A 24,740-nucleotide genomic window follows, 5' to 3' on the forward strand; every position below is an offset into this window, starting at 1 on the left:
TCTTTTCACATTCATGCACCTGATAATGGTAGGCACTACTATGTCACTATATGTTACTAGTGACAACATTTCTCGCTTTCCAGGTGCTTCTCCTAGCCTGTGACCTTAATGTGAATTCCTTATTTCTCTCTCATTGAATTCTCCTGTCTGCTTGCTACAGGCTGTTTCCTAGACCTGTTGTTTTCTTACTCTTCTGCTGCCACATACTGTGAACTTTCTCTTTTGCTGCCATTGACACAAGAGTCCTTTCATCACAGCATCTACCTGTGAAGCAAACTCACATGTTTGCTCTCTACCTCATTGTCTTCCAGTTTCATTTCAGATCTCATCTGAACACCTCTTCTCCCTTGCCTATTTCTTTTAATTAATCTCTTTCTGTTATTTAACTGCATGTTTTACTGCCTTGCAGCTTAAATTATGCAGCTGTTTTTTATGATGCCTTTCAGAGAAACAGCTTCTACTAGCATGGGTTTGAATAATTTGAAACTTGCAGCTACTTATACACTTCTTTATTAAATTATCTTTATTGGCACAGAATTGAGTCTAAGGCCTTGGCTGTGAAGTGGTCTGTAACCACCTAGGGAAGTTGTGATGAGCAGGATACAGAAGAAGCAGAAGGCAGCTGGGGAGACACAGTATGCAATGAGACTGACATAATTCTGTCTACTAGTAAAATTCTTAGGAGGTCTTGCAGATACATGTGACCAGGCTTTCCTTTGTAAGGAGTCTGTCTTGTCCAGGAAGCTGGTCCTTTTGCTACTCTTGAGACCAAGGAGTGGAAAGGGCTCAATAAAACTACTCTGCTTGGAGCACTTTGGATCTCTTAACAGTGAGGGAAAGGTGGATGGACTAGGGGGAATGGTGTTCTGTTAACATTAGTAGGTATGCATCCACAAAGCAGAGCTGGACCTGATCCTGAAGGGTTTTTATAAAATATGACAGTAGCCTACAGATTTCCCACTGTCAGGCCTCATGGCAGGTGGCTTGGATGATGTTTCAATCAAGGTCCAGAGAGCATCAGACTAACAAATAGAGATATGATGGATCAATGCACTTATGTTGTCAAGATCCTTGGAGACCTGGCTGGGGATTGTTCAGCTTTTGGTTTGATGATTGACTTACAGGATTTCTAAATCTCTGGGAGGAGCTATTTTTTCTGTGATGCAAACTCCTGGCTTTAGCTGTGTTAGATAAAATGTGTGTCTGGTTTGGAAGTGCTTGGCTCTACAAGGGCTCTGTTTGAATTCTGTGGGTATGTTTCCTGCTGCATCGTACCATATGTTCTCCCAGCACTGAAATGATCTGGTTGTCGCAGTAGTCCTGAGACTTGTCTGGGAGCATTGAAAGTACATGTTGTCTTAAATGGCAACAGACTTTGTATCTAATTTCTAAGGTGTCTTTAGTTCTGAATGTTAGAGAAAATGGTTGTTGCCATAGCTGTAATTGAAGCGTGGGCTCATACGATGCTGCTTACTTTGTAAGAAGTCTTGTATCACTTGAATAGGGGCTATGTGATTTCTATATGTGTATTTTATTCTTTTTTAGCAGTCTTAGTGGAGAAAGTTAACAGTCAATGGAGAGCTTTCTAGCATGTTACCTTTTTGGAAACCTGTTGTCCATGAACAAGAACTGTAAAATCAGCCCCTGTCAGTACTCTGCAGTGAACATTGATGGTTCCATGAGTGAAGGTATTTGTTGTAATTAAGAGAGGCTTGTTTACTGGGGATAGGACACAAGTATGCAGGGATACAGCACCTGTGGGCTGCTGCTCCTCTGCTGAGGGGAGAAAAGTTGCTTCTTTTGTTCCTGAATGTGGGGTGAGTGGGGGAATTTGAGTGTGTTCCTCAGGTGTGGAAAGGGGGCTTAAGAGTTGATAAAGAATAATCTATGTTGAATAGCTTGCTGGCTGGCTGACAGAAGATGGGAGTGGTTTGAAGGATGACTGGAAAGCAAGTAGAAAGTCGAGCAACTCTGAGTTTTCTGCAAAAAGCATAGGGGGAATGGGGGAGAGCATGTAACCCTCTTGGGCTGTGTGCTTCTCCTCAGCTGCTCTCTTACCAACTGTCACATGGACAAGATTAAAAGCAAATACAGTTCCTCTTTGCTTCCTACCTACAGCAGACAGCTAGAGTGGTAGCTTTACTTTTTTCCCAGACTGCTGTAAGGAGTTACTGCAGCAGCACTGGGAGTGGGGGAATATGAACTGGAGCAGGTACTTACTGGCTGTACGACATCCCACGAGGCCTGGGGGAATGAATGTGGGGAATACTGTGAGTCATGGTTGTCCGTCTCATAAACCAGGAGGCTTTTTCAAATTGGCCTTGGGAGGGGAAGAGGTGTTTAATGGAGCAGTTGTGAAGGAGTTATGCAAAGAGAAGATAAAAATAATGAGCAAAAGATACTCAATTAAGCTTCTTGCCTCCTTAGATAATGACTAAATGCAAGCTAACCACCGCAAAAGTTAAGAAAAATTCATCATCACTAAGTATAATGGGTGCAAAAATGTGGCCATTCATGATGGTAAGAAAATTCTTTTTGTGACTAGGAAAATGAGTTTCTGTAGTTATTGAACAGAAAAGGCTGCTTTTTTCCCCCAATTTCCTTTTAAAAAATGACAAGGTGGGAAGCTGAAAAGCAATTTTTACTGTAAGAGCTTGTTAGAGGGGAAGTGGTAAAAAGACCGGTCTTCAGTTTTGCTTTGGACATATCATCAGTGTTTAGGCAGTTTTTGTATAAAAAGTCTTTCCTTTTCCATTCCCCTATTCATGCAGGATTGTATTTACATATATATATTGTATATTCTTTAGTAAAATTCAAAGCATGTTTTTAGGGTATAACTTCTTTTTGCTACAGACACAGCCAATGTTTTTAGGATATAACTTCTTTTTGCTACAGACACAGCCAATTCTTGCTGTTTCAGGCAGAGCTTATCAAATGCTTATCCAGTCCTGGACTTGCTTGCATCTGCTCACATCATAGTAGGAATCTTACCTCTGGTAGTGAAGCCTTGCCAGCAGACTTAATTGGCATATTATTTGCTTGGACTACTTCTCCTGCCTCTCTTGCAGCACAGAGAGGCTATCCCAAGCTTTGAAGCAGTTGGATATGCCAGATACACTGTCCCACATGCTGCTCCATGGTTGTGTGTCCCCTCCCTTGGCCTCCCCTGAGTTTTAACTAATGAGGGCGGGTGCTCAGCTTCCTCTGGGGTGCACACATGTGCAGATAGGCGCAGTGTGGGTATGGGTGGGTACGCAATGGTGGCGTTGTGTATTCCTGTTGTGAAAGGACTGCTGCTCTAAATACACATCCTCTCTGGTTGTAATAAGGCCACTCTGTCAAATTGATTACTGATGAGATAGTAGCAAGGTGTCCTGATGGTCCTACTACAAGTGCTGAAGTAGAACAGTTCAGGAGTTGTGTTATTACTGGAGCGGGGGGACAGGGAGTGTCCTGCTTTGCTCTGCGCTGGTGCAGTGTCACCTGGAGCACTGTGTGCAGTTCTGGGTGCCACAGTATAAAGAAAGAAATTATGCTACTAGAGAGCATCTGGAAGAGGGCTATGAAGTTGGTGAAGATTTTGGAGGGGAAGCCATATGAGGAGCTGCTAAAGTCACTTGGTTTGTTCAGTGTGGAGGAGACTAAGAGGAGACCTCATGGTGATCTGCAGCTTCCTCACAAGGGGAGGGGGAGGGGAAGGCATAGACCACTTCTCTTTAGTGACCAGTGACAGAACCCAAGGGAATGGCAGGAAGATGTGCCAGGGAAGGCTTAGGAAAAGGTTCTTCCCGCGGAGGGTGCTGGAGCACTGGAACAGGCTCCCCAGGGAGGTGTCACAGCCCCGAGCCTGACAGTGTTCAAGAAGAGACTGGACAACACTCTCAGACACATGGTGTGAACTGTGGGGTTGTCATATGTGGGGACAGGAGTTGGACTTGATGATCCTTGTGGGTCCCTCCCAACTCAGGACATTCTATGATTCTACGAGTGATGTGGATGTGACTATTTTCATGCATCTGGTTGCATGGAAGTGCAAGCGCTGCTGTCATCCATTTGACTCTGCACCTCCTGCACCTGCCTAAAGCCACGCTCCTCTACATTGTGTGGGAAGGGGAAGCAGTCTTTACAACCATGTGAAAGAGCACCATCAAAACACTAGTGGAACTTCAATATGGATTAGAAAATCTTGCTGTAATTGTGTCTGTCAGAGGCATTGCAGCTGTATTTCTAGGAAAAGTTACTCACTTGAAGTACTGCTGTACTAACACCACAGCGACTCCTCCAACGGCTTTGTTTAAAAAAAAAAAAAAAAAAAAAAAAAAAAAAAAAAAAAAAAAGAAATCCCTCAGTTCTGAATTTGACTCTTTATTTCCTGTTGAAGAACTTGCTTTCTGTCTTCTGTTGGTGCTAGATGTGGAGATTACCATATTTTTTTTTGTTACCTACTGTCCTGTTCACATTTTTTTGGGGAAAGAAATAATGGTATATGATTGACTCGCCATTCCTTCTCCCTCTCCTTCTCCATTCTCCTGAGCCATCTGTTTTGTTCTGTAGTGTGTGTTTTTTTTGAGGAGCTAAATTCCTGTTTGCTCTAATTGAAACAACCCAGTATTGAAATGAGCTTGGAATGCTTTTGCTAACCATAGGGTCAGATTTTAACATAATAAAAAGTAACTCTTCAAAAAGAAACTGGATGTAGTGTGCTTACATCAACTATCAGATTAAAAATGTACAGTGTGGTCCAGGAGTGCATAAAAGTCCAAGAAATATTAGCAGCTGTTTATATGATCATTTAGAAACTAGGTTGATTTTTCTCCACTTACATGCAAGTTCTTGTAAAAACAATCAGTTATTGAATTGCAGTCTGTTATTATACTTTATTACCATGAGATGACTGTATAGCCTGTGTGCTGTGTGAGAGTATGCCTTGTACCAGGAAGCAAGCTACTACAGAACTAGGGGGATTCACTGGTTTCTGCTGTAATAATGTTGTGCCAGTGTTGTGAAATACGTGCAAGCCCTTGGATTGTTTCCTGCTGGAGTGAGTATATTGATCTTCAAGACGCTGAACAGTCAGCAAAGGATGAAAAGAGAATTTGACCCTGTAACAGCCATTGTTTTCTTCTTTGTTTTTAAAATACTGTGATGTTTGGGAACTGTGTGAATTTGAAATCCGGCCAGTGGCTGTGTGTCAAAAGTGACTTTCTTAAACATGAGAACTCTTCCTGAATTAGGAACATTTGCAGCCCAGAAACTGCTGTATGTCAGAAGGCCTGTGTAACTCTTTGCTCTACACTTTAGTGCCTTGCGATTCTTCCTGGCGCTGGACAGGCCTGCTAATGCCTTTCCGTGCTCTCTTTCCCCACTTTCCTCCTTGCTTTGCTGTCCTGTGACATTTCTGACATCTCCGTGGGGGGAAACCTCTTGCAGTGCAGACTGTAGCTTTGACCCTGCTTGGTTTTGGACCAACCCTTTTGTAGATGTTGATGTTCAGTAGGTAGCTGTCTTTCAAACAGCAGTTGATGTTACCCTGTTGTATCCATGCAGAACACTGTTGACCTATAATCTGTGATACCAGGACATGCTGAGGTGACTCCATAACTTGATCCTTTATGCTAAATATTATTGTCTTAACTGTGCTTGCTCAATGCTCTCTGATATGATTCCAGGCCTGCCTAGAGGGTCCTAGGGAGCACCAGAGAGTGAGGAACTGGAAAGGTAGTCTTGAAAGCTCACCTATAAAAGGTCATTGAATTTTAGCATGTTGCTTGGCTTCAGATATATATTTATTGTAGTATTATGGGCTTGTTCCTTCAATTTGATTTGTCAAAATCTTCTAACTGTGTGAGCACTCACCGGTCCTTGAGAGTAAACTGAAGAGGTAAATAAAATCCATAGAAGGGAGCACTGTCATTGATATTATGAAAAGAGACTTTTTCACACAGTGTGAGCTGAAGAGCTTTACCCCAAAACACATTAGTCCAAATTGTCTAGATTCAAAGGCCTGCATGGCTTTGAAAACCTACCCAGTTCTGATTTTTCACTCCAGTTATTTTCACTCCAGTTAGCTTCTGTGTTACTGCTACTATATTACAAGGAGAATATTAAGCTAACTAATAAATGCTAACGTGTCTCCTTCGTATTCCCACCAAAAATAAGTGAAAATTAAGTGTTTGACTTATCAGAGATGATGTCCTTGCTAGATGAGCTAAAATTTGTGGGTGGGTGCTGGCACTTCAGAAGGTAAACAGAAAGCCATTTTAATTTCAAGCCCCACTGCAAACAGAAAACAGAAGATCAATATTTGAGAGACAGTATATAAGAGAACAAATGAAACATAAGTTCTCTAATTCCCTATTATCTACTCTCTAGTGTGCCAAAATAATAATATGCTCCAAAGCCTTGGGTAGCTTTTTTAGTGTTGAAGAAGAAAGACCACTATGGAAGTGCCAAGGGTTTCTTTTTTTGGCTGACATTAGTCTGTATTTGGAGCTCTGGCTGATGTTTCTGATGGCAGAGTCTGCTTTATGTCAGCTTTGAAGAAATTTGGGTGTTTGTCATAAGGCAAATCATAGGCACTGCAAGGTAGTTAAAAGCATAATTTTGAAGTGACTGTACATGCTAATACTGTGTGCAGTACTTTACAGGAATGGAAGGTGTGGCTTCTGTCCTGGAGCTTGTGTTGTCTAAATCATGTGAAACACAGAATAAAAGGTTCAGACCAAATTCCTTAAGCTTGCTGCATATGCAGTCTTGAAGCCTTACTAATTCAGTGTACAAGGGTTGTGTGAAAATGACACATGGGCATTTCTGCTTCTGTCATTTTAGTTCAGTGTTGTGTGCTATTTTGGTTGTATACACAGAATAGAACAACTCACATTAACAGTGTATTGTGCCAAGATATATATTTACTATGACATCTCTATTGGATTTGGTAGGAGAACTGAAAATTGTGTTTTCAACAATATATTTATAGATATATTTCAGTTTTTAATAAGGGGAGTGGTTTATTTCAGAGCCAACATGAGCGCTGTTGGCTGCATTGGGCAGAAAACGCTGCTAACAGAGCAGCTGGCACATATCTTTCTAGGCTCCATCTGTCAGAGTCGGCATTGCTTTGGAAATCGCACTCCTATTGGATAGATTTGTTTCTTGCTATAAGGTTCACAGCCTGGATTTAAACAGAATTCCTAGGTTCATTTTGTTTTCTTTGGCGGGGGGGTGGGGGGGTGGTGGTAGTTATTTACTGTTTAAAATATTTTTGTAAGCTACTTGTGCCCTCCTTTACAGATCTATTAAAGTCTGTGTCAGAGTGCTGTGAATGCTGTGTCTTAGTTCAAGAAAAAACATGAGGGTAAGGTAGTTATTGAAAGTGTAATCTCAAATAAATGGTTCTCTGCCATGTACACAGAGGTCAGAATGGGCTGGGATCTGATGATAATCTGTATCAGTGTATCTGAGAAAGTTAAGCACTTCTTTTTTTATAAACATCAATGTGCGTATTAATCCCGCATTTTTTGTTATCAAGACTGATACAATTTTACCATTGTGGGGTACGTGTTTGTGTATATAGGTAATAAATGCATGTCTCTTAAACTCTCTTCTTTAAGGGGAAAAGTTCTTTCCAAAGGAAACTCTTCTTCATCTACCTTCCCCCAAAGAGATAATGATTAGGAAAATGGAGAGTTGTCTTTTTACAGTTAATCAACAGAATGAAAAGCAAATTTCAACTGAAATAAAATCCAGAAGGACACAGCCAGATTGGCTAAATTGGTCTCAGCCCATAGAAATGCTAATTTTGCTATCAAGGCTATTCAGGACTGGTCAGGGGAATATTATTGATGTTGATTGTCTAGCATGTCTGGGATTTGGGGGAAGGCCCTGTCTGAAACAGAGCCTGGGAGTTATAGGCAGTGCTTGTTACGCTGTCTTATGTGTTTGTTAAACTACAGTGATTTGGTATATGTCTTGACCCTTGAGATGGAATAGCTGACTAGTCAACAATTTTTGTCAAGATAGTGTTTCTAAAAAGAAACAGACTGAAATCTTCCTTGTGAGCTGTGCTGTGGTGGTGATCAACATATCGTATCTTGAATGAGTGCCAGATTTATTGTGCAATGTCTTTACCTGGGGAGAAGAGATTTCAAGTTCTACCAGTTCCTCTGCGTTTGGTATAGCTGACTTACTGCATCTTATCTTGGAGAAACTCAACAGACGTGGTGTTATTTCATCCCAGTTGGCCTTGTTGTGGATGCTGGAAGGAAGTTCACTTCAGTTGAATTGTAGATGATAGCTTGGCTGTGTTTATTGAGGATTTCTGCCCCAGTAGGTGGGAAGAATTACTGTTTACTGAATGGACTTGAAATAATTTCATTATCTGGGTTTCAATTGTTGACTTAGTGTAGTGAGGGGGATCTTGGGGTTTAGAACTGTGCTGAATGGTTAGGCATACTTCTGTGTCTCCCCTGTCTTTTAAATTACTTTGTACTCCTGGAACAGCCAGTTATTTAAGTGTTTGAGAGCTTTGATACTTCGATTTGACACCACTTCTCACTGTGTAGGGAGAGGTTTGTTGGATAGTCTCTTCTGTTTGTTTTTTTTCACTGTCAGTGAAGGATTGTCTGCCAGTCCTCTGGAGAGAAGGCCTTCGACAGATGGTGGACATGTTCAGTGACTGCAATATATTGCTATTAATAACTTGCAAGCTATTGTTTAGTTAAGATCTTGAGCTTTCAATGCCTCACCTCCCAATTCAGGAATGGTAGAAAAGTAGAACAAAATTACTGGCAAATCACTTCAGTAAAGCACTTGAACATTTTTTTGCTGTGTATATTGTAGTACTGACCTTTGTGATGCAGAATTTTAGTTGAGGCTTGCCTGTGCCCTGGGACGTTTGGGGTTTTTTGCCTTAGTTCTCCTTCATATGGAGACTGGGTTTGCCCTGTTGCTTTATCAGACCGCGCTTGTACTAAGTAAGTCCCTTCCTGCTCCTTGTTCCCATGTAGATGCTTTCTTTTTGGATTTCCCACAGGTGTTTTCACCAATAGTAATGATATGAAGGCCAAAGCAGGTGGTTCCAGGAATATTGATGGTGGCTGATCTGGGACTTGTTATTTGGAAGATAGACAGTAGATGAAGTGTACTGGTGACTCTCTGAAGTGTTATCTGTGATGCTATGGGAGAATGTTTCTTGTGTTAGTATGTTGGGCAAAGGTTGAGCTTGAAGTTCTGAACTAACTCTCCCGAAGGCTGACTTCACTTTCCAGTCAGGGAGTTGAGGTGCTGATCAGTGAGGAACAGCCTGTAACTTGTAGGCAGGTAAACACCAGGCCTAGGATAGCCCTGTAGAAATTGAGAAGTATTCCCTGTGTCATCCCCTTGAAGTGCTAGCCTAATGTATTTCAGAGAGGATTTCTTCAATGAGATTGCTGTATGGCATGAGCACAGTAAGCATGTTCCAGGAGGCAGGTGACACATCTGATTCATACTCTGTCCTCATCTGATGGCATACACAGTATAAGCAAAACCTATTTGTAATTTTTGAAGCCTTAGTTTTCCCTGGCACTCTGGAATGGTATATATATCCTGTGAGGCTGTGTCTGTGATGAGAGAGACCCTGAATGCTCCCTGCTGAGCACCTGCTAGTAATAACCAGGGCCTGTTTGGATCTCCTTGGGTGCCTTTCAGATAGGTAGTTGGCTACTGAAAGTTCTTCAGAATGTGTAACCTTGTGGCACTTGCTGCTGTGACTTGCCAGTTTGACTTTCTTCTCCCATTTATAACTGATATTATGATGTAATAACAGTAACAGACAAAAAGTCTACCATGGTGCAGTGTGTTTACAAAGCAATCTAACAAGCTTTGTGAACTATGGATAAGGGGGATTCTGTATCCATGAGCTACCTACTTATTTTGTTATGTAGCTCCTCAGTTACTTACAGTGATCTCTGGATTTACAGTTCTTGATATTCAATGTAAATTAGACTTTTGCTCAGTAGGTAAATATTATCTAGTGTGTATGGCATATTGAAACCTTTGAAACATGTCACTACCTCTTGGATGTGGAATACTTGGTCTAAGCTGAACATACATTGTGAATAGTTTAGAAATGCCCAGACCCTTTGCCATTAGCAGTCAGAAGTAACAAACAAACAAACCCTCAAGACCAGCTTTGAGTTACTAAAAGCCTTATCAGATCAGTGAAGCAGCAACTTCAAACTCATAGATGCATCTGGAAGCTTCACATAATGTTACAAGCTCTTGCTTTAGCAAGGTTTGAGTGCTCCTGTTTTCTGAGTGGGGAAGCCACTTTTCAGAAATATGTTCCTTCCACCTTGGAGTGTCCCCAGCAAGTTCTGAGTGCAGTAAAGTATTGATATCTAGGAGTCTCCAAGCCACTGCCTGGACATACATCTTCATCATTCTATAAAGGTATTTCCAATTGACTTGAAAAATGAAATGCTGTAGATTGTAGCTACCTTAAGTTAAAAGTTTGGGCTGGATGTTTTTGTTCTGAGTAAAACTTTATTCCTGAGTTTGTTGGGACCAGATCTCTGAGCTAAAATGGCACGGCCTTAGTGAAGGAAGCAGAACTTTGAAACCTCAACTGCAGTATCTGTCTTAGCAGGAAGTATGCATTCTGTAAATGTCAAAGATAGATAAATGACAACATGAACCAAAGATAATACAAGAAGTCATGTTGATAACTTTGAATGGCAGAATTGTATTCTGTGGATGCTGATACATTATAGAGTTTGCTAAATCCATATGGCAACTGATTGTAGTAATGCTAATTTTCTGTCTATTCAATTAATGAGAGGTGGAAGTATTTTTAAAAAAGACAACCAAGATGTAAACCCAAACAATTATAGTGTGTTTCCTTGTGAGGCAAACACAAATGTATTGCACTGTTGAATTCATTAAATGTGCATGAGCAATAACAGCAAAGACATATAAAACTGAGTGTGAAGTTGTTCATGTAGCTTGGTTGCTGAGAGTGATCAAGCCCTTTAACAGAATGCCAAGCCTCTGAACAGGCATTGGGCACTGAATAACTAACAGCTCTGTTTGGCTTAGTGGTTATTGGGCTGCTTTGGGGCAGTGCTCTGTTAGTAGTTTATTCTGGATGGATTTTTCTCTGCTTGAGTTTGCACATATTCCAACAGCAGAAGATGAAAAATGTGGAGCAACACATGCCTCATACTGAGGAGGCAAATTAATTTGTTTTTGCTAGGGCAACTAGTCTTGGTGTGATCTGATGAGCTGCTTTCTGACCTTTGTGAAATGAGCCAGTTCTTCTGGTGAGCATGTTATCTTACAGGGAGTTTTGGGCATAATGAATGGGACTGAAGTGGAAAGAGGGAAAACAAAAGCCAGAGAACATGGAACGAAGGTATGGACCTTGTAATAGAAGGTTTGGCTTCCAAAGACACTTTGCAGTGTGAGCTGATGCAATTTTTGGAGGAAGCTTGATGTATCACTGAAATGAAGAATCAGTAAACAAGCCCCTACTCTCTTTTTACTGTGGCAGTTGCTGGGTGCAGAATCAGTTTTGATTCGACTACAGTAATTATGCAAACTTCTTAAGAAAGCATTATGATACAAGTTTGGATTTGACAAAAATACATGACATGCAGTGTGGAATGCCATGCTGGTTAACTGACTCTTTAGGTACCCAGTTGGATAATAGGAGAGGGTTGGGGTTTTTTTTAGTATTAAACCTAGTTATGTGAGAGCAATTTTGAACTGCAATTTTCCCATAGTAACACGACTGAGAGTCAATACAGGTGGGAGTTTACTTGAGAGGGAAACTTTAAAAGCTGTTATGTGCTGGATTTAAAGAATATTCACTTTGCTACTAAAAACTTCCATTCATATCAAGGTCTACTGGAGGAACAATGGTATCTTTGAAGCTTTTAATGTGAGATCCGAAATTCTAAACTATTAAGAAAAAAGTCAGTTGACAGCCTTTGTATTGTGTTGTCTTTAAATCTGGATAGGTAGCTGATACTTATGTATCATGCTGAAGTATCCAAAAGCATGTAAATGTGCAATATCTTCTATAGCACTTTTTGATTTTACTTAAAGAGGAAGACGAAAGTAACAGTTGAAGAATACCAAAGTCCTGTCTCCCTCCTGTTCCTGCAACATAGCTCTTGGCTTCTCCTGCTCCCCTCCCTGTTCTGCTGGCTGTGAAGCCTTTAACTTCTATCTTTCCAATGCCAGCAGTCCTAATTAAAAGATGCAAAAGACTTATCAGATTAGTTCTAGTCTAAACCGTTAACTTGGGCAACTTCAGTTTGCAGTTTATCTGCAAAACTTGAATATGTTTCTAAACTAATCCTGCTAGGACATTAAATATGTTCCACATAACAAACCATGTTCATCTAGTCCTGCTACTAAACCAGTCATTTTAGCAAATAACTAAAATGTTAGGTGCTTAGGCAAGTGAGGGCAAGGCATTTGATCAACAGATCATTAGAGAAGAAAAGAAACTTTGTACACTGAAGTTTTCTCAATTGACTACTCTCAGTAATTGAGTGATGTGTCTTTGTAACTTGTTAGTGTTCAGCCTAACATTATTTAGTAGAAACTTAGGAATAAGAAAACTACTTGAGTTTATATGAAGTTAGAATCACAGAGTGGTCAGGGTTGGAAGGAACCTCTGAAGTTCGTCTAGTCCAACCCACCTGCTAAAGCAGGTTCACCAGAGCAGATCACACAGCAATGTGTCCAGGTGGGTTTTGAATATCTCCAGAGATGAGACTCCACAGCCTCTCTGGGCAGCCTGTTCCAGTGCTCTGGCACCCCCAAAGTAAAGAAGTTTTTCCTCATATTCAGATGGGAACCTCCTATGCCTTAGTCTGTGCACGTTGCCCCTCATCCTATCGTTGGGCACCACTGAAAGGAGTCTTGTCCCATCCTCTTGACACCCACCCTTGAGATATTTATAAATATTGATAAGATCCCCTCTCAGCCTTCTCCTCTCCAGGCTGAACAGACCCAGTTCTCTCTGTCTCTCCTCATAAGAAAAAATGTTCCAGATCCTTCCTCATCTTCATAGCCTGCTGCTGGACTCCTTCCAGTAATTCCTTATTCTTCTTAAACTGGGGAGCCCAGAATTGGATACAGTACTCCAGATGTGGCCTCACCAGGGCAGAGTAGAGAGGGGGAGGAAAAACCTCCCTTGACCTGTTGGTCACTCTTTTCCTAATGCAGCCCAGGATACAATTGGTCTTCTTGGCCACAAGGGCATATTGTTGGCTCATGGTCAGTCTGTTGCCAACCAGAACTCCCAAGTCCTTCTCTGCAGTGCTGCTTTCCAGCAGGTCAACCCCTAACCTGTACTGGTGCCTGGGCTTATTCCTCCCCAGGTGCAGGATCCTACACTTGCCCTTGTTGAACTTCCATTATGTTCTTCTCTGCCCAGTCCTCCACCTTGTCTAGGTCTTTCTGAATGGCAGCACAGCGTTTTGGTGTGTTGGCCTTCCCTCCCAGTTTGGTATCATCAGCAAATTTGAGTGAAATGAATGAATTGTGTTGCCTGCTGCCTTTATTGGCTGTGTCTAGTTCAGTAAACCTCTTACTTCAGATGCCACAGAAGCTGCTACCTGCATTTTCACTGTTGTGCAGAGTGATAGAAGTTGGAGGTATAAGTCATCAGTTGTTTCCTTTATGCTCCAGCTCAGTGTTTTTAAAGTTGCTGCTAGTGACGTCTTGAAGTCTAAAATGCCTCTTTGGAAAGCCAGGACACTTTGGGAAATTTGCTTCTTGAACCTTTAGTAGTTTTAGAGATCTTTTACCACCAAAGTTTATTTTCTGAAGAATCAAAATGACTCTTACTTTTTTTCCTGAAAGCTAGAAATGTCAGTATTCTTTTTAGGTGAAAGGAAGCTTTGCTTGCATTTGGAAATACTAAAAAATAATGGAGTTTTGTGTAGTGTGGCCTTAGTACATGCAATAGCTGCTTTACCTGTTGGGAACATTGTATTAAACTGTTCTTGCAGCTTCATGTTGTAGAAGGCTGTATGTTAATCTGTTTGAAGGATGGCATTAACCAAGTGTTCTAATACACGTCAAAACATTGCTAGGAACATTAATCATGAATATGAACAAATTTGCTGGATGGGGTGGGAATTCACCCCTGTTAAAATAAATAAATAAATAAAAAGTAGCATAGCTTGTGTTGCAGTATTGAGGTCATGCTGCAACTTTATAATTATATGAACAGCTTGCCTTCTGGTTTTCTCTGTAAAGCAAGAGAGATGAGAAGGATTCCTTATAGCTGTTGCATCTTTTCATACTTTAGCTTGGGGCAGATTCAACACATGTGGATGTTAAACTGAAATATTGAGGTGAAGAAAAAGGAGGCAAGAGTTAAGAATGAGTATGTGGAAAGTAGAAAACATAGGTCTCAGTTGAATGCAAGCAGAATTTCTTTGTTTCCTGACTTTGTCCTCAGTATTGTAACTGTTGCATACAATATGTGTGTTATTCAAAGAAATAGATTTAAAAAAAACCCAGACAGAAGTCTAGTTGGAAGGGACAATTAATAGGAACCTCTCCTTTTGTTTGCCGAGACGGACTGACTATTCTACAAACAAATAAAATGCGGAAGAAACTATGCTAACATTGAGTCATCATGTACTGCAAATCCTTCTGCAGTGTACTGTTCCTACAGAGGGAAGAAAAGAGAATCTGGATAGCTGCAGTTTGCAGGTTGGGTAACAGATGAGGTACACGGCCTCCTCCACAGCCAGCTCCCCAGCTGTGATACAGGAGCACTTCAAAATGGGGTGCATGTGTATTTTGGAGGTGGAGGTCGTGTTGGTAGCTCCCATCCTTCCAGTCAGAAGGGATTTACTTGGGCCATATGGTTCTAAGTAGTTGCTGATCTTGGACAGTAACCTGCCCTCTGACTATCTTAAGCAAGGTATTATTTCAGTGGGAACATGACCCTTTCCTTGTATTTTTGCCCTTCGGGGGGAAGCTGTGCTCCTTTCTGACACCTCAGAATATGTGTATCTTCTCAGTTAATGAAGAACTTCTCAGCTGTCAAGGAAAGTTTATTTAGCTTTTGTGTGAGGAGGGATACTTTCACAAATACTCCTGCACGCAGGAACCCTCTGTGCATGCTGTCTTGATGCTCTGCTCACCCCTCTACTGGGCTGTGGGAGTAGCAGCCAGCATAGCTGGAGGGTTGGCTTTATAGGTGACACATGCAGTAGGAGACACTCAACTGTGGGAAAATATTTTTGTCTTTAACTGGCCTGGGCTGCTTGACCTCATAAGAGATGGCAAAAGCTGCATTTCGGTGTTCCTGGGGAGCTGTTGAGCAGGCTTCAGAAACTCAGCTCCAACAAATCATGATAGTGTTGGTTTTTCTCCTGAATGAATTGTTTCTTGGCGTGTAATTTTATTACAGTTAAATATTTTTCAAATTCTTTATCTGCTCCTTATTATTGAAAATTTTTTAAATGTATATGCAGATCAAGTACTTTGCACAGTCAGATTTTCTTGATTACAGATTCTTCTAAATATAGGTTCTATTTTTTGTTCCTGTCCTTTTCCCTGACCCCCCCCACCCTTTTCCTGGCCTTAAGCAAACATCTTGTTCTTTTGCTTTACAGGCTCCAGATAAAAGGAAAGCATTAGAAGAGACCAAAGCCTACACAACTCAATCTTTAGCCAGTGTTGCTTATCAGATCAATGCACTGGCCAACAATGTATTACAACTGCTGGACATCCAAGCTTCCCAGCTACGGAGGATGGAGTCCTCCATCAACCATATCTCACAGGTATATTTTTTCTTTTATTATTTTTTTTATTTTATTTTTTTAATAGAGAACTGACAACATTGGGAGGGGGCATTATCTTGTCTCTTGTAGTACTGAGCTGGATAGTTTACGTTGACTTCTTTGAATTCTCTGAGTAACATGATAGAAAATGGTGAGGCTTTTTTCTTTTAATATTTATGAAAGCCACTTTGTGATGGAGGTCATGACTGAAACAAAACAGTTCCTTTATCTAGAAGTGCTTGGAATGTATATTTGCTTTAAAGCAGGAGTTAATTACTAAGATTCTAAGGTCTGAAGCTGCAGTTGAGGGAGTGGTAGAGACGATTTTGTTTCTGAGGGAAATCCAGACAGAAGTACCATATAAGTGTTGGTGTTTTATTTAACACTGCAGCATGTGCAGTAATCTTTTTTTTGTTTTTCCATATCCTTGCAGGATGTAATTTTATGAGCCGTGTGGGGTTCCCATGCTGCTACTACCTGCTGAAGCCAAACTCTTTTCAAGCCAAGGCACTTGAATGTATGAGCTGACCTGACTTGTAGTGTGACTGTAGCATTGCTGATGCAAGGGGGGCGTGGAAATAGATGATGGGAAAGAACAGGCCTGTCCCTGTCAGTGGCAGCCTGTTTGCCCCTGGCTGAGGCTTTACCCTGCCTGGCTGCTGCTAAGGGAGGAGAGTTGATGCCTGTACCTGATCTGTCACTGGCCTGATTGTGTGGTAACTCAATCAAAAAATGTCTGGAAGTGGCTTATTACATAATCAGGTGTGTGCCATACTAGTGTCAAGGAAAGGATAGACAAGATCCACTCACTATTTAACCCTTAATGTTGCTGTTCTGAAGTCGTGTTGAGTTGTTGAGGGCCCAGTGTCCAGTCTGTCGTATGCTCTTACTGAAATTCACTTGGATCTTTGATGGGCTTTATGTCCTAGGCCTGTCTGAGACATTTTATAAACAAATCTCAGAGGATTCAAGCTAAAATGTTCTTCAGTGCAGCTGGTGAATTTAAAACCTTTGTTGATCAACTGATACTCTGTTAGTGGTACATGTTAGACCAAAAACTTGAAAGAAAATGCTTCTATTGTATGGCCTCTTCTCTCTCTTTCCCTGTAGGCCCTGCTAGCCTCAGTTTGCTGTTCTTTTAGAATAACTGTGGTTTTAAAAAAATCTTTCTGTTAAATGGTAACACAGTGGTTCACTAAAAGCATGTCAGGAGGGTGAAGATTCTGGTGCATGTGGAAGGGCCCTCATAATAGTAAGCCTTTCAAAAAGATGTGCCAGGGGAAATTTAGGCTGGACATTAGGAAAAGGTTCTTCACCCAGAGGAGGTGTCACAGCCCCAAGCCTGACAGTGTTTGAGACTGGACAACACCCTCAGACACATGGTGTGAACTGTGGGGTTGTTATATGCAGAGACAGGAGTTGGACTCGATGATCTTTGTGGGTCCCTTCCAACTCAGGACATTCTGTGAAAAAGGCTTGTCAAGTTAGTTATGTGCCAAGATCTACAGTGTTCAGAGCTGTATCAGGTATCTAAAAAGTACCTGCCACTGAAATAGGAAAGCGGGTTAAGTACAGTTGCTGTAGATAAATTTCTTATTCTGTCAAGTATTCAAAGACTTCTTGAAGCTAGGGTTATGACTACCTCTGAAGAAATGACTGGATAAAGGACTGAACCTACAGGGCTTTCCCAAGCATTGGGTGTCCTTTCAGACTGAGCACATCTTTTCTTACGTGTTTCAGAGCTGCAGTGTGTGTGAAATGATTATTGTTAAATTCTCGTTGGCCCACTGGTATGACTAACCATGGAAAAATCCAAAATGTTTGATACTAGCACAAAAGGTGTTAACCCTCTGTACTGTTTGCTGCTTGAATTGAAGGCGCTATGATGAAAGCTATTGAGTCACCTGATACATGAACTGTTTGCTAAAGACTCTGAACAATCAGTGCTTTGTAGCGCTTTTGAGGAGTGTTTAGCAAGGTCACTTGCTTGTAGTTTCTGTCCTGGTTGGTCTTTCTGAAACTAATCCTTGCTTATAAATGAACCTCTGCAGACTAATTTTGTAGAATTAAACTGGATACAGATAATGCATGCATACCAGCTCAGCTATTTGCTTTGAAATGTTTCTGCTCAAATGCTTCAACTGTATATCTTAAATCTGCTGTGCAGTTGCTTTGACAGACTGTTTCTAAATTCTCTGAGGTCTCCAGAGTGTCCTTCCCAGTGCTTGTATCAGTTGTGAATATTTTCATGCCATTAAAGCATGGGGATGAACACATTCTCAAAATGGATTTCTTCTTCATGAAAGTAGTATTGCCTAGAAACACAGATCTGAGACATTGCCGGTCAATTACTCAATTCTGGGTTTTGCAACACAGAGCAGATATCTGTGAGTTAAGGTACAATTTGATAGGGTTTTTTTCTGGTTAAAAAAACCTTTCTTCTTTCCATGGAAGAAAATCCTGCAGGCGGTTTCTGTTCCCGTGCTGTGTTTCAGTTCTCTACACGTTTTCCAAAATGACTCTAGGCTAAATGGCTAGATAGCTAATCTTGATTAGTAGCCACTCTATATTTTTTCCCTAGCTATGCACCTTCTTCACTCATGATGGAGTGGTGTGTTCTATTGTTACTGGAGCTTAATTTTACAGATGGAAAGTTTGCTTTTACAGGAAAAAATTAATTCAACTTTGGTTTCTTGTTGAGAGCTTCAGAGAGGCTTCATGCTGTGGTGTGGGAGCCACTGCTCTGAGCACACGGAGGCTGTGAACAGCTCCAGGAATGGCTTTCACATATCTGAGCAGACTTCTGCTCTGGCTGCTATATCTATATTTTCTGCAGTCATAGTTGTCTTTCAGCTGTAATGTGTGGGTCTGGAGTGACCTGCCACGTAATTATTTACTACACCAAATATACAGAGCTGTGGACATACAGCTCAGCTCTTTGGCTTAGACCCTTGGTATTCACATTGAGCTTTTGTTGAGGTTTTGATTACGGGGTGACAATAAAACTGTGGCAGATGTATTGTTAACCCCTTCTCCCCCCTTCCCATGTCAGCCTCTCCCTCTCTCCCCACTAAGCACAGGCGATTGGGAGGGAAAGAAGGACAGAGAGAAGAGAGGTGGAAAAATTTAAAATGTTTTACTAATGCTACTAATAAGAATAGAGAAAATAATACAAAATATACAAAAACAATGAAAAAATATACAAAACAAAATATACAAAAACAGTGAAAATCCCAACAACTGCAGAGCTGGCACCCGAAGTCCTGGACTGGACTCTGCAGCCAACCGGAACTGGATTCAGTCTGTCACTAGGCCTCAGTTCACAGGGACGACTAGCAAGGTCCTCTCCTAATGTCGGCCATGAGGAAGAGGGACGAGATCCTTGTGATCTCCCACTTTTATATGAAGTATGATGTGAATGGGATACTTCAGTTGGTCAGGTTTTTGGTCACCTGTTTCTCATTGCCCCTCTGGCGTGATGTGCATGTGTTCTTATCAATAACCTTGCATAACATTGCTATGTCTACCAAAACATGTATCTGGCTTTTCAGGAAAATGCAGCTAATATGAAGGCTTTAGCTGACAGGCAAATTCACTAAAAGAGAAACTTGTTTTTAACAAAACCAGGACAGCTTTGCCAAGCTGACTTGACCTTTCCAAGCTTCTCGGATACGACAGAGCAAAGACTTGATCAATGTTCTGGAGAAGTTTGCAAAGCCGTCTGGTGTAAGAGAACCTACTCATCCTGTTAGGCAAGATTTGGAGGGAAAAAAGATGGCCAGTCTATACTTTGGACCAATGTGAGCATCAAGGCTTCACTACAGACATTAAGGCATATATACCTCTAGACTCCCTGCTATAAGCTTTCTGTTGCAGTCAGGGTTACATGGCATATTTCTGTTAGTTCCTGTTCAGTGCTTTACTGTGTTTTTAGTTACCTTGACAATGGCCATACTTAGAAGGGAAATTTCAGATGGGAGTTGAGCTAGTTTTGATCTAAGATGTGAAAGCAGAGCCAGTCAGAGTGCTGCAGTGTTACAGTGTGGCATCTCAACTGTCCCTATGGGACACTAGTGAAAAGAGGTAACAGAGTAAGGTCTTGAGCCCTCTGTGGTTTCTGGCCATCACTGATGACCAGCCCATCCTCAAATGATAGGGAGTAAAGAGCAGCAATTCTGCTGTGGTATAAATTGCCTTCAGTTGCAGCAACCAAAAAGAAGTTTTCTTTGAAAAAGCTTGAACAATAGCCAGGTGGCTTCCTTTCTTCATAGCATAAGAAGTGTAAGATGTCTAGAATACATAGTATTTTCTTTTGTAGCAATTTTGGGGAAGATGACTGAATGCATGGACTGGACAGTGGAAGGGGAGAGGACAAGCTGTGGGTCAGCCTGTAACTGGATACACCAGGAAGGACCTTGGATATTGAAGTGGGGAGGGAATGAAGACCTTAAGACCTGTTTCCTAAGGTGTGCTGTAACTAAATAAACCCAGGATCTTTTCATGCATGCTGATGATGAATTAAGAAAGGTGCTGTATATTTGTGCTCCAAATGCAGTTTGTTTCATTATGCTTATTTCCTATGAGTATTAAATGAAATTCTAGTTCCCTATTTAAACATGTTGTTCATTTGTGTCATTCTTGCATAGGTCTATGAGTCAATGAGTTAATTATTTAAAAAACAGAATTCAAAAATCCTCTTGTGACCCTTCTCTTCCTTCTGAAAATCAGTATCTTTTAGTAGAGGAGTTAAAAGTTCAGCTTTTCATAGCTTGAATATTTGACAAGGGAAGACTGCTTCTCTAGAAATTTGTTCTGTGGTTTTGCTCTTTTGACTTGCTGTTTCTTGGTTGTCCTCCCTCCTTCCCTCCTCCTCTTGGAGACAAGAGCTGACTTAAACATGTACTTTAAGATAAATTTTTTGCTGCTTCACTTCTACAAACTTCAAGAGAATGAAGATGGGACAGAGCCAGCTTCATCTGAGGAGAGATAGGTTGACAGGGACATCCTTGTTTACTGTGTCAAAACCGAAAAATGTAACTGGTCAGAGCAGCTGCAGTACTGGGTGTAGCAATTTTTTTTTTACTGGGTATAAACAGTTTTAAAATAGCTCAGAATTTAAATCCATGTCTCTTGAAGCGTGAAGGAAGCAATAGACTCCTTTTTAAGAAATGATGATTTGCACCGGGAAATAGTGCACCCCTTAAACATTGTGTTAATTTTTTTATGTATCTAAAGCTTTCCTGTAATGCAAAATAGGGACTATTACAAAACAATATGTTCTGAAAGCATAACTTTCAGAAAAAAAATTGGCATCTTTTGTCACCATTACAAGTTAGAAGCTTTTAGAACTAATACATAAATAAACAAATTTTTAAATCTCGGAATTAGTTTAGAGGAATCTTGCCTGTCACCATCCACATCAAATTCATTGCATGCATAATTAAATAGTGCATGCAAGGAGAAAACCAAATGCCTTTTGTTTTTATGGTGTGATTGTCTAGCTGAAGTCGGCACAATAGTGAAGTACACAGATGTTACCATTTCTTGTAGGACTTCTGAAACTTACAGCTATAGCTTATGTTGAGTCACACGTACAGACCACCCGTCCCCAATTACTGAGGCCTTTTCCACTGGGTGAGCGACCAGTCAGGACTGATGTGGATTAGTTTTCAGAGAAGCTCTGCTAAAGATGTTCTGGGGCTTGAAGTGGTGAGCTCCAAAGTAGTATCAAGTTGAGAACACAATAACTGGTGTTTGATGCCAGGGAAGGAGAGCACAAGAGCTGTGAGGTGCTCAGCAGGTCTCTGATGTTTAAAGAGGCATAAGGCAGCATGCAAACATCATTTGAGTTTGTGGGAGCTTTCCCTTGGAGTGTGTGTGTCTGTCCTTTGGACTGATGCGATACTTCAGTTCATGGATTGTGGTATATCATCACAGCGCAGTTCAAATTAATGTCTGAAAGCCAAGAAGTGGAAAGAGGGTAGAAAATGTGACAAATCTGTTGATGAATGTGGGTGGTCATGCCTAGGAACAAGCCATTATGTGAAGTACTTCAGTACAGTTATGGATGGGAGCAAAAGACCTCTCTAGATCCTCTTAGTGATGACTGTGCTCTAAAGGACAGCTATCCAGGTACTTTTATCCTGAAGTTGCCTCTAAAAAGAAGATGCTTAAAACTCTGATCTTGATCTCTGACATGAAGAACATATGGGCTGGACAAAAGGACTGTTAACTGGAAAGAAAATGAGCCAGAACTGGCAAGCAATTGATACCTGCTAACAAGCATGATTAATACTGAAGCCCAGACTGTTCAGAATATTCTTTGGAGGCCATTCAGGGTTCTAAAGCATGTCCTCAGCAAATCTGGGGATAACTCTAGATTAGGAAAGGTGGTTCAAATGCTGAATGGCAGAACTTCAGTGCAGAGGAACTTTGAGAAACTGGAGGGGTTGAGCCATCAAGAAAACTTGGGAAACTGGGCAAGGTACAAGGACCTGTACCTGAGGTGGAATAACCCTGTGCATTTGTATGTGTTGGGCGGTGACTTTGTGAGTAGCCATTCTGCTGAAGAGGAGCCAGTGTGCTGGGGGATGTTGTGCTGAGCATGAGCCAACAACATCACACCATCTGAATAAGTGAAACGGTGTGACAGGGCCGTGTTTGGAAGGGTGTGGCTGGCATGTGAAGGGCGGTGATTATCATCTGCTCTGCAGTGATGAAGCTTCATCTCGAGTGTGATGTCTGATTTTTTTGTTACCCATGCCTTGCTCAAGAGTGATTTAGGGAAACAGGAGATAGTCCAGCAGAGAGGGATGCTGAGATGGTCAGGGGCACAGACATGCAGCCTCCAAGGAGAGGCTGAGGGCATTGTGCTTGTTTAGTCTGACAAAAATGAAGCAAAACAGTGACATAATGGTAGCCTACAAATGCTTAAGTCTGGCTCTTTCATCTTTGCAGTTAGTCTTTCTCTTGGTAGTGACAGGCTAATGTTGAACAGTTAGCCACAAGTTGAAGCTCAGGCACAAGCTTAGTGCACGAGAGTTGGTAAAATTATTTTTGTTGTAGAGGGTGGTGCAGCACTAGAACAGGTTATCTATCCTCTGGTGTCACTCTTCTTAGTGTTACACTGCCATAGCTGAATATATCCTAAAAGCTGTGTTTGTGTCCTTGCAAGGCGTGTCATAAGCTGCAGGAACTAAATAGTAAAGGGGAAGACAGTTACTAAATCAGAAGAGAAACTGTCACTCCCTGTCTACAAATCTTTGTAAGCTCCACTTCCATACCAACTCTCCTTTCCACACTTTCAAAAGTGTATGCAGAGACCAAGTGTTTCTGCAGGAACTAGAGCATCATCTACTGTTGTATACATTAGAAAAATGTCTTCTCTTTGGTTCTCTTGGACTGCCCTTGCTTGTCAGCAGACAGAAATACTCTAAATATGGTGAAGAAACTTGCACCTTTTGTTTAGATTAACTTTGCCTTGGGTGATGTTCCCTCTCCCAATAAAGTGCTGACAGTTATCTCAGTGACCTTTGCTTCACATCGTGTTCTTCCTGTACTCTCTGTGGTAGAGGCCAAGGCTCCAAGAAGTTGTACAGTGCTTGCTCTGGCTACGCATCTGCTTGTTAAAATTGTTGTTAACTTTGTGCATATCAGCATCTACATGATACGTATGAATTGCTTAGAATGTAGTATAACATGTAAGGGTTGCCTTGTCAGCTGTTCTGTTGTGAAATTCCTTCCGTGACCACAAATGAATACACATAGGATCTGCCTGTAATTCCTATACAGTTCAGCTGATGCAGTTGAAAATCCCAGCACACAACCAACAAGAAAAAAAAAATCAAATTAAAACAAAAAAATCCCCATGTTACTTAGTTATCTATACCTATGAGGGAGTAGCCACAACTGACGGCCTTTCTGTGACAGGGAAGCACAGTTGCTTTTATGGAGATGAAGAAAGAGAGCAAGAAACTTTTGTTTCCTGTCATTCTTTATTGCTATTGTTTTTTTGTGAACACAGGGTTTGAACGTGTTTTTGGGGAATGAGGGAAGTAGCTAACTCTAATAGCTGTTGACTGTAGTGAATTCCTTCACATGCTGATTCCCATTCTGCAGTCTGGTAGAAGGGCAGTCTGAATACATAGTTTTCAAGGTGGTTTAGACCATTAAAACCTCCTTTCTGCTGAATGAGTATTTGGCCATAAGCTCTAGATACCTCATTAAATACTAAATCAAGAGGCTTGATGCAGCCTCTTGTTTTTGGAAATCAAAGCCAAAGATCCTAGGCCTGTGAACATTTCCCTGAAAGCTTTTTTGATAATTTTGTGCAACAAAGGAGTCAAGGGTGTTTGTGCAATCTTTCTTTTTTAATGAAAACCTCTCTTCTGGAAGATACACCACATAAATGAAATGCGCCACTAACCTGCTCATATTGAACTTGTTATTTTTTATTTCATAGGCATATGATTAGATCGTTGCCTGAAATTAGTTTTTCTTCTATTTCAAGTCTCAGTAAGCCATCAGTCTTCACATGTGATTAGCTCCTGGTTTATATTGAGTTACCTTTTTTTTACTTCTGTCAATGTTTTAGTGGCAAAGCAGAAAGCAAATGCAGTGTATGAGGTGATGGTTATAAGAACGTTGTGTCTAAAACAGCAGCAGGTAAGGGGCTAGCAAAGCGTTAAGTGAGTAATTTTATTTGCACTATCTAATGTAGCTATTTGGACATTGTTTTTCATGGTAGCTGGGTAGTTGTATGCTTGAACTGACTGTTTGGGGAAAAGGAGAGGAAAAGTGAGTACAGGAAGCTTATTGTGGAGCAGATGAGTCTTGGTTGTGCTGCATCACCAAAGCTTCCCCTCTTCATCATCTGCCACTCAGGCACATGAACATGTGTTGCTGGGTGCTTGTGGCTGGACTTCTTGTGCCATTTGGAAGGAC

General features: G+C 41.1%; 1 protein-coding gene across 15 annotated transcripts in view; it reads left to right on the forward strand.

Moving 5' to 3' along the window:
• The window catches only part of ABI1 (abl interactor 1), an 82,630-nt gene that overhangs the window by 9,325 nt on the left and 48,565 nt on the right, over nucleotides 1-24,740 (forward strand). For all 15 annotated transcript variants that reach the window (XM_005513796.4, XM_065050689.1, XM_005513799.4 and 12 more), the window contains exon 2: nucleotides 15,630-15,797. In XM_005513796.4, the coding sequence (XP_005513853.2) occupies nucleotides 15,630-15,797 (168 nt within the window). The remainder of the gene's footprint in view (nucleotides 1-15,629; nucleotides 15,798-24,740) is intronic.

This window comes from Columba livia, chromosome 2 (assembly GCF_036013475.1).
Source record: "Columba livia isolate bColLiv1 breed racing homer chromosome 2, bColLiv1.pat.W.v2, whole genome shotgun sequence".
In the NCBI taxonomy this organism is placed as follows: domain Eukaryota; kingdom Metazoa; phylum Chordata; class Aves; order Columbiformes; family Columbidae; genus Columba; species Columba livia.